Genomic DNA, 18,323 nt, shown 5'->3' with positions numbered 1-18,323 from the left:
AAAGCATAATGTATCCTAGGAACAAACACCTGGAAAAAAACAGTTCTCAGATGAAGTCTATGAAGAGTTAAGTAAGGATCCTCTGCATCTGTACAAAATGAAAGAAGTCATTTTATTAAAGGATTAAGTTTCCAGATAGGTACATAAAACCACCTTGCCATCTCCTTCCAGAAGCATTAGAAATCAAACAAGAAACACAGTAATCAGTTTACTTACATTGCCTGATAGGCCATCAAAATTAATTTATTTCTAATTACTTCTGTATACTTGATAGTTCTGTTAGAATGTTTTTCCTAACAGGAGGCCTATGAATGTGTCTGTGTTCTGCTACAGGGCACTTTTCATGATTTTCACTATTGTATTCCAGAAGAGGGAATACTAATTATCCTCTAATCCCTACAAAAAGTCCATCATCTTTTTGCACCTGAGTCTCCAATGATGGTGTTGTGGAATTATTTACAATGGGACAAAGAACAAAAGCCTGCAGCAACTTCACAAAAAGCTCGTTCCATCTTAACAAGTTATGGTGAGAACAGAGACACACCATTACACCTTGTCAAAGTTAATCAGCAAGTTATAAAAGAAGGAAGGAAAATATATCCAAGAATTTTGAATAAATGCATGAGAACATTTAATTAAAAGTTTATTAATAAATTTGAGGAGAAAGAGATTATTAAGAAATTACTCAAAAAGGACAAATTAGTTTTATGAAAGCAAAAAGGAAACACCTTCAGCTAACTAAGCAAGATGAATTATGTGAAAAAATACAGCTACGGCTAAACTGCAAAAATGAAATTTTTTAATATTTTGACCACTACGCAATCTCTCTAAATTTTATAGTCAATAGGATTTTTAAAAGGTAATGACACAAAGACACTACTAATCCTCAACTATCTTTATAAAATACAAAAATATCAGGACAGTACAAGAGTGGTTTGGTTATTTTTGCTTTTATAACTACAATTTTAACCATCATTAAGATGTTAAAACAGAATTTTTAAAAATGTTTCAAAGAACAGAACAGAACTAAATCAGCATGAGTAAAGACAGAAGACATATTCCAAAGCAACAAAGTATCTTTGACTGTGCTTTTAAAATAGTATCTAAATATACAAAATGTTACAGCAAGAATAGCAGAAAACTGAAAGAAAAACAAACAGGTTCACTAGAGTTTGGTTTCCTATGGTTTATCTTTTGTTCAGGGATTCCTAACCTCTAACCTAGCTGCCCTTACTTCCCTAGGCTAAAACACAGCTAAATTGTTGTATGAGGAGAAAGTTCACTGGCAGCAAGACTTGAGTAAATGATGATCTTGTTATGCTCTTCCATAAGCAAACGGAGATCTTGTAATCTCACAGACAGTGCTAGGAGTCCCACTCTAGGTCCCACAAGACCAGACTTCACAGAAATTAACAGTTACATAGCAGGAAACAACCCTCTGCCCACAAAGGCGGACTTGACTTCAAGGGCAATGCTGATTTATGACTTTCTTTTGTGTCTGAAGCTCTTGCCAGCTCAGTGTTTGGAGGAAGGGTTCACTACTGCCTTGGTTGCGTAAACTCCGAGCACCTCTGGCCCAAATCCAACAATGCACTTAAGTATGTGCTTAACTGTTTTGCTGGATCAGAGTCAGTACATTCAGTAACACAGGAGAGCTCTGCATCCCAAGCAATAAGCTGTTAAAACCCAAGGACAACATTTACAAGGATGATTTGTCTGACAGATAAATGAAATATCCTCCAACTACAGGAGATTACACCCTAGCCATAGCAACATCAGTGATGGCACTACAATACACACTTTTTGGTACTCTTTGGAGAGGCTGCCACAAGGCTTGTTGAGCTGGGCTTTCAGTTTGCATATTTGACTTTTATTTCTTTATTCCCCTGGTACCATACACACCTCTTCTAAAGGGATAAGACAGCTTTAGGAAAGAAACCAGCCTAGAAGTACTACTACAGCTTTTCATTTTCGAGACTGTTTTGTCCATACAACTATGTGTCTGGAGAAGCCAAGACTACTCCAAAAATTTTTAAGTTTACTACTGACATGCAGAATTGCAAATATAAGGTTTCAGAATCTTAAACCTCTGATGGAAGCTTTATAGCTTGACTTGTGTATAGAACTGCTATTGTATGACCATTCATGAGAAAAGCACCTACAACTTGGAGAAGATTAGGAAAAAAAAAGTGAAGTACTTTATTCCACAGCAGAAAATTTTCACTGGCTGTTTAGGAAACAGTGGCTGCAAACCAAGCATTCCACATTTTCAGTGTCATCAAATAAAATGCACTAAATTCCTAAATGAAAAGTCCAATGCTCCAAAGCAAAGCTGCCCCATGTCAGTATTTCCCATACAGAGACCTCCCATGACAGATCACAGAGGTTTCATGGCAGTAAAATGGTCTACATTTCCATTTCAGTTCATGGAAAAAAAAAAAACAGTAAAACCAGAATGGAGAGCATAGCACTGGAAACTTGCATCTTGCTCAAGAAAAAGAGTGCAAAATAAAGTAAATATAACAACCTCCTGCTCTCTAATTATTTATTACTGCAGCCTGAAGTGTCTGAATGCTCAAACACTTGTATTTCTCACAAAAACTTGCGAGCTCTCTACAGAAAGGGCATTCTAAACAACATAGGTTTGGCCAGATGCCCTTTAAAAATAAAAAAGAAAACTTAAAAAATCCCACCATGCTAAAATACTGAAACAATGTTGTCAAACAAAAAGTTCTTTGAAGAAAATTATTTGTAATTTCAGCCACAATGAAGGCTCCTCAAAAGGAAGGTTTTCCCTGTGTTTATAGATTACAAAGAGATAACAGCCATAAACCTGCTCCTGTACACTTACCTTGGATACCTCTTCTTTTCCACTGCTCTCCTTAATGAATACTTTTTCCAGTTCAGGGCTTATTCCTTCTACATTACACGGCACACGTGAAGCAGATGATTTTGGCACTGAAATGCTTGACAGTGGCATAGGGACAGATCTGGAAATACAAGCCTAGAAGGTAGACAGCAACATGATTTAAAGATGGAAAACAGAACAAAGGCAGAAGTCTGAGACCAAAACTAAAACATTACTAAGTAAGAAGTTGTGTATTAATTTTCCCATCTAGAAGATCATCTTTACTTGGTGAATTTAAATAAAAACAAATGCCTCCATAAATCAAAAGCCAATAAAATCATCTCAACTCAAAGAAGAGCTGTAAAATCAAAGCATTCTATGACTTCACTTGGAAGTAAGCAGACAGGTGTATGTACTTTCCAGAGGCACAGACTAAGGTTTACACTGCAGGAGGATGGGGAGTTCATGGGGCCCTGATGCTAACTGGGATCCAAAAGGCATTTCATAACATTCCTAAAGCTTAATGACTCAACTGAAATATCCACTTAATGCACTTTTACTCTCTTTTGGTTGGCTTTAGCAAATGCAAAATAAAACATTCACTCTAAACCTTTAATTTCATTAGCTTATATCTTTTCAGAACTTTATATCAAAGGTCTTAAGAGAAATCATCTTGAGTTTAAGAAATAAGCATCTACATAAGTACAAATATGATTCTCAGAAAAGCCTGTTGAGTGGAGCTCTGTTACCAACAAAAAACATTCCCAAGAGCGCACAAATGTCTTGCACAGTCAACCTTAAAAGCTTCACCTTGGCAGCAGCTACGCTGACAGCCATGAACAGTCTCACGTGTCAATCAACGTGTTCTCCTCCTCCTCACAGAATCACAGGATGCTTAAGTCAAAATGTAAACATTTTTTCTGAGTTCTTATCAAGTGAATCTTGCATAATGTGCAGCTCCCAAGGTGTAAGTCATTTGCCTGCAAGCATTCTCTGACTACCAGAATACACAGCCTGAAGAATGGCTTTATCAAAGAACATATTCCTGGGAAACCAAAATGTCATATGAGCAACGCAAAGTGAGTTCCAAGTACTAAAGAATGTTTCTTCACAGCATATGTCTTAGGTGGGCTTCAATCTGTGTCACAGACTGTCTTCTATGTCGCTATAATGGCACAGGTACTTGCAACAACTTACTTTGAGATGGAAAGCAAAACCCTTTTTGATGCCAAATGTAGTAGGATCCTTTGTTATAAAGGCTAACAGGTTCAGGAAAAGCATCACATTCCTATTGTCTTCATGCATTAGGATTTGACCACAAGATTTTATCCCCATAGAAGGAATGTAAGGAATCAGCCATCACAGCTTAAACAGCTGCTGTAACTAGCTGCTACAGAACACCAGGTAGTTAAAAAAGTACTCAGGAAATACCATGATAGAACCAACTCTTCAGATATTCAAAGAGTGGCCTGTTAGTAACAGGGATCTACTATAGGTGAAATTTAATCAGAACTCAAATATTTGCACTCTCAAATAAGCCATAGTTAAATGCTTTCTACAAGTGCCTTAAGATTTCTCAAGATATTGGCTGAATCTCACCTGAGCTTTAGAACTGTAACTGGGTTTCAATCTTGCTGACAGGTTGTAGTGACTAGATCACGACTACCTTGGGTATCCTCCACTGCACCCTGCTTTGGTACTTTATTTTTCTTTATTTCCTAATTTGATTTTATAACTAGCCCAGATGGAATTAGGTTGCAAAATTGATAAGCAAATACCTTCCAGAGGAGCTTTGAAAGTTCACCACAAAAATTGAGTCTTGGAAGCAAGTATGTGTCCCTGGAAGCACAGCCTTATCTAGCCATGCCCATAACTTTTACAGCATCATAATATCCAGTTGCTATCCTGGTGCAGCCCTTCTTTTATTATATGACGACCATCAGACCAACTCCAGTGAAGGCACAGCAGTATCACACTGTTAAGCATCTGATGTACCACACAAGAGAACAAACACAAGACAGATGGGAAGGCTCAGCAGGCTATTCAGCCAACCCTGATAAGGTGGGAGGCTGTTAATATAAGGAGCTGCCCACTTACCTGAGTCTGACTGATTGCTATATGGTTGCCATGGAGAGGTGACTGACGTTCCTTCTCTTTGTTGTGACGACTGCTCTGCTTACTGCGCTGAAGCTGCTGCCTCAGTTTGGCAATCTGCTGGAGAGAAGTTCAGGTGATGTGAGAATGAGTTATCAAATGGGTAACTGCTCATATCTTCATATATAAAGTGAATCATGGACATTTTAATCCTCTTTGGAGGATTTTACAGGCATATAGGATTGCCTTTCCTTGAAGTATGAGCATTAAAGCTTCTTTCTGCTTATCAGATACTTACTCCAAAGCATCTGCCCTATTCACCAACCTGAATATGACAATAGGCTTAGTTTATTTATCAAATTTCCTCATTTACACACAAGCACTGTAATATCTGATGCAAATAAAAGTAGTCAGAATGACAATTTGTAGCGTCTTCTAATCTGTAACTGGTTTAAACTGGGGACTTTGAAGCCTACAGTTTAATTTGTTTGATCTTAAACCAAAGCAAAGTTTTTTCATGATAATTTATCATAAAAGTAAAGAACCTTCACAAACAACTGGCACTAAAAATGCACTGTTCATCTTAGAGTACTTATTTAATATATTTAATAGCACTACCCTGCAGGCAAAATTATTACAGATTCTTTCAGACAGATGGAATTATCCTTCCTGCTGTCTGCTACAAAGATGTCTAATCAAGAGTTACATTTTAAATGTCAAATGCAACTAAAGCCATTATCCATTTGACCTGCTCCTTAACAAGAAACCAAAGAATTTCATTTTGGGATTCCTCAACTTATTTATTCCTCCTGGGAAACTTCTACATGAAAGAGAGTACTTACCTCTATAAACATTGTCTCAGAAGTTTAGATGTGTGCAAATTCACACAACAGGTACAGACACTTCCTTAAAACTGGATAATTTGTTCCCTTAGGGTCAAATCCCACTGTTCCTCATTCTCAGCACACTGGAATATAAGGCCATGCATGGCCCCATTTCATTTTTAACTCAGCTAGAAATACAATTTTTAAAAACCTGAAGGGCAAGTAAGGAGAATGAATGCATGTGGAATTCATACATCAGCTGGAAACTAACCTCTCTTTCTGAGTGACAACTCACAAGTACATGCACTCTGTGGTTATTTCCAAGTAGTTAAATATATCACTGGTACTCCTGCAAAGCAACCCTGTGTCAGAGAATCACTTCACATCACTCTTCACAGTGTCAGAGATGACAGTGCTTGGTGAAGAGGTTTGGATGGTGCTCTGCTACAGGCTGTGAACTTTTCTTTGTGCTGTTTCTGGTAGCACTCACAGAAGAACAATCTATCTTTAAGGCTTCATATCAAGTTTTGCCACAGCTCATTACCCGTATTTAGAGAACTGCTACTCAGAAATGGCTGAATACTTTGATCTTTAAACAACAGACAAACAGTTCAAGAGTTCCAAAAGGGTCTGTGTATTGAATATATCCAGAAAAACAGAGCCCTAATACAACTACATTACTTACACAGATGAGCTACATTTAGAGAACTGGGACGCTAAATGCTTGATCAAAGGTGCAACTCAAGCAGCATGTTGCAAGAAACTTTGGAGTCTGAAGAGGTATTTCTCTAAAAAAGAGGTATCTCTGAAAAAAAAAAAATCCATTTCTCTAGAAGCTTCTCCTTCTTGCAGGAGTAACAACAGTAACTCCATATATGAAAAAACATGCAGGTTACTACTCTGGCAAACATACACACATTACAAGTATTTGTGCCTTACACTGGAATGTTGAAGAATGGGGAGAACTGGGAAATAATCTTCATCTCCCCCTTTAAAAACAGAGGAGAAAAATGATGTCCAGATCAGAAGGCAGCTGTGGACAGAGTTGGCTGGCTACAAGAATAATCAGAAAGCAAGGAGAGTGCTGTATATAGATCTTTCATTTCTATTGCCTCTCCTTGATTTTATGAACTTCCTCCTAAGTAAAAAAGTTAAATACACTATTTTATTTAATTTAAATAAAATGTGGTTTCTGAGTTTTTATCAAGAGCACACTATGAAAAGAAAATATATACATAATACTACCTCAGAGATCTGACTGACTGATTTCTGTCACAAATAAGCTTGCAAATCCTTGACAACATAGCCTCCCACTGTAAAATTTGGATAGTGAAAACTCTAAATGGGAGAGTGTTGATAGGCTGGTATGTCTCTAGGCCAGCCAAAAACCTTGAAGCTCTGATACTGTGAAAGGAATCAATGGATCCCTGGAATTTAAGGTTCTCTGAGCCACCTCAAGATTATGTGTATTTTGCTAGTCAGTAGGTTCTTGACATTAACAAAGAAAAGAGTCCTTGGGTCACTGAGGAGAAACAGAAGACAGAAAATTGTTGATTTGATTGTGCATCTGGAGCTGATACAATCTCTTAAGCCAAACAAGCAATGCAGTGAAGAAAGAGATGTGCCTTCTTAGATCATATGTCCTTAGCCCTGAACTTGCAGGACCATGATGTGGTAGTTACTTTTGGACAAGAAAACGAGAAAGTAACAATGGGCATATAAAAAGGAATCTGCCATTTCCTATTTATACTGCAGACCTGGGAGATAGAAGCTTACTGGCACAGACAACCAGCAAGCTGGCAGTGTCAATGAGTACACAGAATCTGCTGAACTAAACAATGCTCCATCTCTTCACCAAGGGGAATCCACAGTGATTCTACCACTTGCTAATCCTGACATTGCAACAGTTTTTTTCTTCTACAAGATTATCTTTTTATTACCAATTATTTTCTATCTCAAGCTGAATAAAGTTAGTGCCACTAACAGGAATAGACAGCTGGGCTAGCGTCCTCCTTCTTCTTCAGGCAGCAGAAGAGCCATCAGAGTGCCAAACATAAGCAAAATCATCTACAGTATGAGCTACACTAATTCTTGCAAAACAAATATAATTAATGAAGTAAGAAAATAGTCTAAAACATATGCCTTGATGGCACCTGTTTTACCAATTATCTCAAAGAAGCAGCAGATCCTGTCTCTTGGGCACTCAACCAATGCAGCAAATATGAGCTAGGGAGTCTGCTGTGCAAAGAAAATGGTGCCAAGTGAGTGGTATCAGGAAAACAGGCATTTGAAGATGCAGCATTAAGACCAGATCTGTGCAAAGAAAATGGGAACAATGAAGTGGCAGGAAAGAAGCCATGTGCTACACTGGGGAAACCAAAGGGCAGCAACAGAACACTCTATTTTTACTGAGCAGCTAAGAACAGAAAGGGTTTGGGACAACACTTCCCCCACATGCCCAACTGCATGCAGTCTAATAAAAGCGAGCATTAATGTGACTGGGGTACACACAGTCATATTAAGGAACATGTGTAAATCATCACAAAAAGATCTATTCCGTATCCTAAAGCACCCACTTGTTAGAGATATTTAACCCTTAGCCTAGCACATATGTGCGCTTAGATCCATAACATATGAATTATTTTTGTATACCAACTCAAATGCTCTCCCTGCCTACCTAACCTGAAGATGAGCAGAACATTCTCATTAGAAAATACAGCTATTTTCTTAGAGGATACAGCTGAAAGTAAAATATATCTTAAAAAAAAAAATCAAGGAATTCATCAAGGAGTAACCTCAATTTGAATGCTACTTCTAATGTTTGAATGCCATTTGTTATCTAAAACTGCTTTTCTACATTTCTATGCATAAACATATATGGTAGTAAATTTCAAAAAGAATATTTTAATTCACATTTGGCAAGTACTCTCATGTGACCGCAAGGAGGGGGAAAACACATCACAGATCTGTGCACATTTCAAAAAAAATTAAGAAAATTTTAGACTTTGCTCTTCCAAGTGACTGTTTTCTGTAATGTTGCTGATGCAGTGGAAAGACTCTTTTCTTCACCTATTTTAAAGTAATTTATAAAAACCCCCACCAGCAAAAAATGCTGAGAAAACATGAAGAACAGTGCATCAGAAACCTACACCAAGTCATTCAGGGCGCCAAGTTTCAGTTTGGTTTTCATGGTTTACAGTCAGCCAAAGGTAAGATGACCATCCAGGATTATTGAACAAACAACTCAAGAAAACCCCCTATAAGTATTTTTTTTTTCCTTGCTAAGTATTTCTAGAGCTCAAAGCTGCACAACAAATAATATACTTTTTTCTATGCCAGTTGTGATATGCATGCAGTCTAATATAACTAATGGCACAAAATTGAGAAATAACCATATTAGGTTATAACACTGGGATAATCTATATATCCTGGTAATTCTTCCTTTTTGAAGGGACATGGATGCAAACTAATATGAAGGAACCTGACACATCCCACCATGTCTCTCAAGTGCTCACTAATATTTACCAGTCAATAGGCTGCATTTCTACAGCTCAGCCTACACAACATGGTAACTTCCTATTGCTGATCAAGCCACAAACTCATTATTAGTAAGTGTGCTCCATCTCATTCATTAAATGTTTGTTAATAAACAAGTTAACCAGTAAGTCAAAGAGCAAATCAAGCATTAGAAATTCTCCCTAAACCTTTGAATATAATCTTTCAATTGCTATATGAAAGCACATTAGGCATGCAAGCTTTCATATTCAATTCTCTTTTATTCCAAAGTCCTTTTCAAGTACTCTGTTAGAGCAAAAGGGACTTTCCAATGGGGAGCTGCTGCTGTCTGTGTAACAGATACAGCACAGAGAGATGCTTAAGTGAAGTGAAAAATCAGCTGAAATATATCTTTAAAAACCTATACAAAGTGAAATCTACTAGTTTTAAATAAAGGGTTTTTCCTAGTTCTGGGTAAATTCCAGTTTGGGGTAAGCTATAACTAAAATTGTCCCTGAACAACATCAAGAAATTTCAAATTAATTATTCAGGTTGAGAAGGGAAAAAATACCAGTGTCCTGTATAAAGACTGAAAGCAATCTTTATGTCCCAGTCAAGACATGTATCTATTGAAATAATATTAAAGCAGTGTGCCATCATCTTAGACAAGTTACACTTAAAGTTTCTTAAAATCAAGTAGTAGAATCCTTCAGAATAAACAAATTCTTTAAAAGTAGATCTTGTCATGAAATGATTAAAAGAAAGTTTATATTGAGAGCTAAGGACTTCTAAATTTCTAGTAAGACTCACTACAAGAAAGCAAACATATATCTATTTTATTGCTAGACAGACTTAAATCCTGACACACAGCTATTTCAATTAAGGGCAAAGTAAGTCTCACTACCCAAACTGAAATCCTTTTTTAAGTGCTTATTCTGAATTCATCTGCTTGCTTGGGATGTTAAACTTATACACTTGCTTTTAGTTTTTACAATGTAGATGTTTAAAAAAGGGCTACCAGTTGTATTAAATAAATGTATTTAATTTTATTAGTACTCAAATTAACCAAGGAAAAAACTATTTTTTGAACTTAAATGCACAATCTTATTTTATCAAAACTAGTAATTACCACACAAGTGTTTAGCTAGTTTACACTACCAACATATTAAAAAAATTGCTAGAAATCATTACATTAATTTCTGAAGCAAGAAAACAGGAATACAAATTCCTAAAACAAATAATGTAAACTGCCAACAGCTATCTACTTGTTTACTGTCAAATACTGTGGAAAACAATTCAAAATTCTGAGCAGAACAATGTTACCTACACTACACATAAGAAATGCAGTTGCCCAGGAGAAGGTGATAATTTTATTTCCATTATTTATGCCCTTGCTTTGAGTTGCCCATAGCTTTGTCAGATGTCTACCATGCAGCATTCTGCTGTATCTCCTTCCAGTTAGAGACTTCAATAGAATCGTTAGGGCTGTTTAAGAATGTGATTTAAAATGAAAGGGGGAGTGGAAGAAATTTTGCCAGTTTATGTGCCAAAGCATATTACTTTAAGCTTTTTTACCTTCATGTTTCTGTTTTCTACTGCTTTGGATGAAAAAGCCAAACATTTTCCTGAGGGTCCTTTATGCTGCAAAGGTCTTCCTCTAGTCCCTTGGAAGAATCTTTACATTTGGTGAAGCTTTGGCAAAAATTTCAGTTTGCACATGTTCAAGAAAGATATCTGGAACTGGCAGCTGCGCTTGTTAACAATTCTGTCTCTGGTGGGCTTTACAGCTTGAATAGAACCACCCCAGGGAATTTCTCCTTCCAGGAACTGCAGATTAATGTGGCACAAAGAAACTGAGTGCACAGATACTGCTGGTATTGAACAAATACTTAATACCCACCACATAGGCTGACACTGAGGGAAAGGAAAAAGAGACAAACAATGGATAGCCAGAACTAACAAGGAGCTGGAAGTTAACAGAGTAAGAGCTCAAATAGGGTAGTTGAATAGTGGCTGGATGATGAGTGAAGTATGACATGAGTTATGAGCCCAAGGAACTAGAAAAGGTAAGAAAACTGGCCTGAGTAGCTGGAGAAAGGAAAGCAGAGGAAGAGGAAGAACTGTATGCTGAAGAAGACAAAGGTAGGTTTTGGCGTGAGCAACCATTGCAAAGTTTGGACAGAAACAAAACCTATTTTGTCTACTAAGGCATTCTAGCAAAAAAAAAAAGGAAACGCATTGGCCACACATTTCTTATCTTTCTCTTGTGGTCAGTACACCAAGAGGGTGGCAACCCAGCACAATGGATTACAGTTATCAAATGGCAGAGACTTGCTTACATGCTGAAAGGTTCACTATCACTGACAGCCACAGGCCTGTGGAGAAGAGCTGCTTGTTGCACAAACTGATAGGAAACTGCCAGAGTATGAAGGATAGTCTTGCAGTAAAAGCAAGGAAACATTATCATAGAAAAACAGATGCTACTCCTGTCTGTATTACAGTTTCTTTGTGATGGTAGGTAAAGGTTTAAGCCAAAACTTCTCAGACACAAAACTCCTTCCACACTTATTTCTGGTCACTTAATCTGTGATCCCAAGTGCTTCCTCAGAGCTGTAGATGAAGTCATCCAGGCAACTGAAGGCCCATGTGTCAATACAAGGTTTCATGAGATGTAGTCAGTGAAATGGGAACAGAAAACCCTCTTCTGATCAACCCATCTTTGGCCCAGGACCTCACCCTTAGAAATAAGGCTATTGCCACCAATGGATTTCAAGATTAATCTACATTTGTCAAATGTGGTTTTAAAATTTGAGTAATTAAACTTGCATCACTCCTTCTGATAATTATTCTATCAATGGCTGTCCAGAAGAAGACTGCCTTTTAATGTCATCGCCTTAGATAACCTATACACTCCTTCTCATTTTTGAATGCCATATTCAACAGGGAGTCAGGAAAGAGCATGCAAGAAGCCCAGAGTATGAGGGAAAAGTTCCACCTCATGGGAACATACTGCAAGATTCATTTTTCTAAAGGAAAAGTGCAGTTCTTGAAAAGAAGATACACTCTTCCTGACAGGGGCATAAGGCTGAATGTAGCTCATTATTAGGTTCTGGACAGATTTAGTTATTCAGACTCTGGACAAAATGGAGGTTACTGGGACAAAAACTGAGATATTGTCATTTCAGCTGAGCTGGAGACCATTTTACTGTATCAACTTTCTCATTATGAAAATCCACTTTTTGTAGGTTCTTTCTAGTTGCAATTGTAGTCTACAGAAAAATATTTATGGATTAAAGAGCATTTCAAGTACTCATACCATTACTGTATCAACACTTTTTTTGTGGAAGTGGTGTCCTCTCCATCTCCAACCTAAAATCTGAACAAAATTTCTAAGCAAGGATGTGAACATACCACCTGACACTTTGCATTTTCCAGGAGAGCAGCATTAAAGGTCAGAAAGCTAACTAACATTACACTGAACAAGAAGCCAATTCCTCAATGCTCACTCTGGCCACTCTTTCATAATCAATACTTAGTATGCAGGGAGGAAGCATAAAATAACAATCACTCTTCAAACAACTCTTAGACTGGGGGTAAAACCTGTTTCAAAAGCAAAAAAGGAGAGTGAAAGGGTGCAATTTCCTGGACTCCAGATATGGTTTAAAAAATGTCTTGGGCTTATCAAAACTTGAAAGGCTCCACTGTGCAAAACTTCTCACCTCTTTCAGCTGATCAGCACTTCCCCACGATGCCGAGCGCTGATGTGATCTCTTTTCTGCTCCCTCTTCAGCCCAACAGCTGGGTGTCTAGAAGGGGAAAAAAAGGAAGAAAATGCACTGTACTGAATTCTCCAGGTAAGAAAAGCTTCTGGCAGAAATTACTGCTTTACTCTTTAGACAGTGTCAGAGTTATGTGAATAAATTTCAGATCCTGATATGCAGCACTAATAATCTCAGTAAATAAAATGCAATATAGAAAACAAAGCTTTGTAAACTTGCATTTACAAAGGATGAGAACAATGCACGTTACTGAAGAAAGAATCAGAGGCCTGACAAAAAACCTTACCTGGCTGATCCCACTGTGCTTTGGCATCCATGTCTACATTTCACTTGGTGGAAAGTTTAGAAAACCATACAATTAAAAAAACTGTAGAACAAACTTAAGCCAGGATTCACTTCTCCCACCTGTCTTGCTCAACAACTGGACCACAGAACCAATCCCTTCTTGCTAACTCAAACTTGGTAAGATCTGGATACACCATTTATTTTTGGCACCAATTTACATGACCAGCACAATGGCAGACAGGCCTTTTCCAGCCATATCTCAAATCTTAGAGGTTTGGGGACTGTCCTTAGGATGTAGGAGCTAAAGACTGAGAAGCATCAGAAAGCCCAAACTCTTAACCACTATGTTTATTTGCAACAAGGCTATAATGAAAATTGAGGTTATCCACCAGAATTCCTGAGCAAGAGTCACAGGAACAATGGAAACATCTAAAATTCAGAAAGTTTGGGATATGAACTATATAAAATTCAGTGCTATAGGCAGATAAATATAAATCTGTTGATGTTGATCCCTCAACAATTCCTACTAGTATTAGCTGAATCTTTCACAGTAAGTACACAAGAAATAAAACTGTACCACTGAAAACAACAATTTGTCCATGGGGTTTTTAAGGGAGGGGACCACTGCTGACACTTCTAGGGAGACAAAACCCAAGCCCACAAGACAAATAGGATCTGAGATTCTCATGCCTGTGGGACTTGTTCTCATGGATGGAAACCCTGCTCTTCCACAGCCTTCCTTACTCTTGCTTCCCATGTAGGATCTAGAAGCTTTTGTAGTACCCGCACAGATACTGGAGACTGTTTGTTTGGCTCAGGAGGAGGCTGGGCACCTCTGGAGAACACCATCAAACCAGCCCCTACAGCTCCTTGCTGCCCTGCAAAGGGAGCTGGGAGCAGCCCCCAGGCCAGGCCACTCCAGGCCAGCCATGGTACTGTCAAGCTCAGAATTGTAACTTCAGAGCACAGGCTGCACCTTCATAACCACCACACTGCCACAGTATTATACAGCCTACAGCCCAGCACCTAACTCATCAGTGCTAATATTTCATGTCCTCAGTCTGTGTGCACAGGCTTACATAACCCTCTTGTGTTTTCTGCCACCTCTGCACTTCCCATGATTTTGGTGGGGGCTTTTTCTCTGTTATTCTTACGCCACCAGTAATACTTCAACCAAAGGCCCAGCAAGCTGTGTGGATGACTAGAAAGCCAAATGGAAAAAGTCAGTCTTGAAGTTTTTCCTGCATGTTCCCAGAAAAGTAAGTTCTTATATGAAAAGTTAAGAGTTCTGTGTACTTATTACATGACTATGTTATAAAATAACCCCTTCTGTCTGGGTCTGGGTAAGAAACCCAGATAATGTGGTTATGAAAAAAAAGAATAAAATCAAATGTGAGAAGTGAAAACAGCTACTTAAAACTATGTGAAAGACAAGGCAGTCCCTCAGCCAGGCAGCACTTAACTCTCCTGACCCAAAGCAGAGCCCCTGCCATATGCATGTGCAACCTGTATGTGTGCATCTGCTTGATCTGCATTTTAACAGAGCCACCTTCTAAATAATTACTTCATTTTCCAGATTCATCTCCCTGAAATTTGTGTGGAAGACATTCTGTTTGGTTTAAATGTTGGGGTTTTTTAAACATTGAAGTAGCTTGCAGATTCTACTAGACTAGTGAAAATGGGGAAAATTTTTTACTTTTTCAAAATCATAAGATTTCACAATCTGTTACAATTTACTTTGTAATTTAAACTGCTCTTACAATATTTTACTATATCCCAAGTACAGCTGGAACCATACCCTCACACAACACCAGTAATAAAAAGGGAATTCTGAAAAAATTTATCTTCTAAAGAGTGTCACTCACTACAACACTGCTCCACCATTTGGGGAACATCAGGATGAATTAGAATCAGGCAGTCTGGGGGCTTAAATACTTACCTGTAGTGCAAAAGGGTGTACCAGGGATCACTAAAAGCTTATATCCTTTAAACTATAGTTTAATAAACTGAAATTATATCAAGACTCTAAAAAGCCAAAGTGACTTTCTCAATAAAGTAAACTGTTAAAAAACAAAACAAGTATGTAGAACACACAGACCTGACTGTATTTTTCATAAACAGAGATATTGATTCAGATAGCAAGGATAAAACACAAACCAAGATCAACCCCTGAAGACCTTCATCAACAACAGCACTGATTGCTAGGAGAGACAAGTGGAAATCTTTATAGTGCAGAGAATCTACTCAGAAATCAAAAATAAAAATCAGAAAACATCTATTCACTTCATACTAAATTTTGTACTTGTTCAAGAATGCTTTGATATTCTCTTCCACTCAAATAGCATCTCCCTTGAGACAAGGACTACATGGATACTTTCAGTCCCTAGTAAACTGAGTCAAGTTTGCACAACCTGCAAAGTATACAGGGGGCAGACTATTTGTGATCCTCAGTTTTACCTGCAGTATTAGATTACAAACACTGTATTAAGTTCCTAGCACAGTACTGAAGTCAGACAGTGTTATATTTATGTGTTATTTAGAGGCAAATTTAAAAAATAATAAGCTTTATAAAAATCAGACAACATAAGCAGTTACTAGAGTATTATTGCAAGGTATTCTTCTTCAAACCGTGGAAATTGCAACCTACATTATATGAAGAATAATTTTGGGTTTGTAACATCAAATCATTGTATTCAAGAAAAACTTTTAAAAAACAAATAGAAGCACCACAGATTTGTTGTATTCAAACAGAAATTCTGCTTTTCCAATTTTAGCTTATGTATGAACACCTCATCTCAAATGATGTCATTTAGATCACAAATAAGATGAGGGTGTGTAGCACCCACGATCTGTCACATTTCATGGAAATTGTTTTCACATCTTATTTACAACTTCCACAAAACAGCCTTATTAATGGAAGCCTCATTTGAAGCTGCAAGTGTATTTCTGAAGTGTTAAACATATGGAAAAAAAAAAAACAATATTAAAGCCAGAATGTAATTCAGAATTGTATTAGAAGAAACATTTCTGAATCACAAACAAAACCACAGTTGCTGCACTTCAAGTCAGAGGAAGGGTAAGAGTATCTCTCGCAGTAAGAAATGCCAGGCACTATCTCTGAAACTGGTATATTTCAGAGCACCACAGAAGTTATACACTGAACTTCATGAAAAAGATTAGTCCTGCAAGGCCATATTAAGAAAATAAGATTTTAGGGGAGATCCTTGAAAACACTAGATACTGCATGCATCCTACAAGACATGGATCCCTTGTTTTCAAGATATTAAGGCTTGTGGTCCATTTCAGCTGACATGTGGGAAAGGACATGCTCAGAATGCCAAAGCTGTTTGCTCTCTTCAGTCTTCAATTACCACAGTTCTAACTCACCCAGCCTTGTGGAGATCAGCATTTCTTCCAACATGTTTGGTAATCCTGCCTTGCTTTTCCATCCATGGCCAGGACATACACCTAGATTCTTTCCACTTAGATCAGAATGACTGCACAGCATACCAACCTACCTAAACCTAAAATAAGACTGTATTACTTTAAGTATCTCATATTTATTGCCAGCCCTTCAGTCCTACTACTACATCCAGCCTGCATTCCAGAATATCTGCATATGTCTATGCTTTACAGGGGAAGCAATATATTTTTTAAGAACTTCCACATTCAAAAGAAACCCCACTGCAGCACTAGAAGATAAAAACTGATGGGTTTTCAGATATTTCTAAAGCATTCAAGGGCCATCTAGAAACTTTACAATGAGAAATTGCCTAAGCAGTTAGAAGTCAATTTGACTATAGATGACGACTCTTAAACATCAAACAGGTTACGTGAGAATGACAAATCCACAGCTCTATGACATATCTGATTCCCTGTCTTTTCTGACAATATACATCATTAAAATGCACCACAAAATTAATTATAACTAATACACCAATAAAAAGCTTCATGGAACTGAGCCTCTTTGTTTATGTCTGTTCATATTACAGCAAAAAAAAAATCTACCCAGAAGAAAAAAAAAAGTGTCTAATGAGAGCTATCCATATTAAAGCCTTGACCTACCCATGAGAAAAACTAGATCCCAAAATCCCTGGATATGCCTAAGTCATCAATTGGAAATCACTGAATAATAAAATGCCACCAGGGCATTTGCTCTTCTTTGTATTATTTAGATTGAGAAAGACTCCAAGACAAAGTTTAACTGACAATATTTTTGTTATGACATCAACATCATGTTTCTTTCTAATATTTTTTAATGTTATAAATATCTTTTCAATTACTTAGCTACTGCCAAATAACTATATTTATCAACTCTGACAATTATCCAAACGTTTCTGAAGATTCCAAAGTTAGACACAGCCATTTCAACATTGAGTTGTTCTTTACACTATTAAGGGCAGAAATACTTAAATGATGAAGCATATAGAAGTGGTGTGCAAAATTGTTCCACCAGTGCTTCCAAAAAAGACAGAAAAAATGGGGAAAGAAGTTATACTAAGTTTTAATGAAAAGTTCAGATTTTACAAAAGGAGAGGAAAGTAGGACAACAGAGAAACTCGGGAAGGAAATTACAAAGTATAACAACACAAGTAACTTCTTATAATAAAAAGTTTACCTGCATTTCTGAAATACTTATAACACTACTAAATAAAATTGCGTATGTCTAGTTATCAAAAATGTGCTGCTCCTTAACACACATGAATTCTGAGAAATACTGAATTGTACAAATACCACAATGCAGTGTGACAGTGCATTTTTCCAAAAGCAAACAACCACTTCTCTTCTGTAGTTTCAGTCAAAACACCTGGGGCAAGTAACAGGGACACAGAAATACGAACTGTAGTTCCTATTCTCCAAGATATGACAGAAACTAAACCAAACAAAATTCTGTTCCCTCCCTTCTATTACTGTGAATAAAATTTTATTCATGAATATTATACAAGTTGAAAGAATTTAAGTGGACTTGGAATAAAGCTCACTAAAGGTTCATCTGAT

General features: G+C 37.3%; 1 protein-coding gene across 2 annotated transcripts in view; it reads right to left on the bottom strand.

The window, feature by feature from the left end:
* The window catches only part of GLCCI1 (glucocorticoid induced 1), a 53,826-nt gene that overhangs the window by 12,989 nt on the left and 22,514 nt on the right, over positions 1-18,323 (bottom strand). Inside the window, exons 3-5 of one of the 2 annotated variants that reach the window (XM_021538357.4) lie at positions 12,981-13,067; positions 4,946-5,059; positions 2,852-3,004 (exon numbers count right to left, since the gene is read on the bottom strand). In XM_021538357.4, the coding sequence (XP_021394032.1) occupies positions 2,852-3,004; positions 4,946-5,059; positions 12,981-13,067 (354 nt within the window). Of the gene's footprint in view, positions 1-2,851; positions 3,005-4,945; positions 5,063-12,980; positions 13,068-18,323 lie in introns of both variants that reach the window. The other variant, XM_021538356.4, reaches the window with a different exon arrangement.

Source organism: Lonchura striata, chromosome 2, assembly GCF_050655825.1.
Source record: "Lonchura striata isolate lonStrDom1 chromosome 2, ASM5065582v1, whole genome shotgun sequence".
Classification (NCBI taxonomy): domain Eukaryota; kingdom Metazoa; phylum Chordata; class Aves; order Passeriformes; family Estrildidae; genus Lonchura; species Lonchura striata.
Note: the sequence above shows the minus strand (reverse complement) of the source record. Positions and strands in the feature narration are given on the sequence as shown.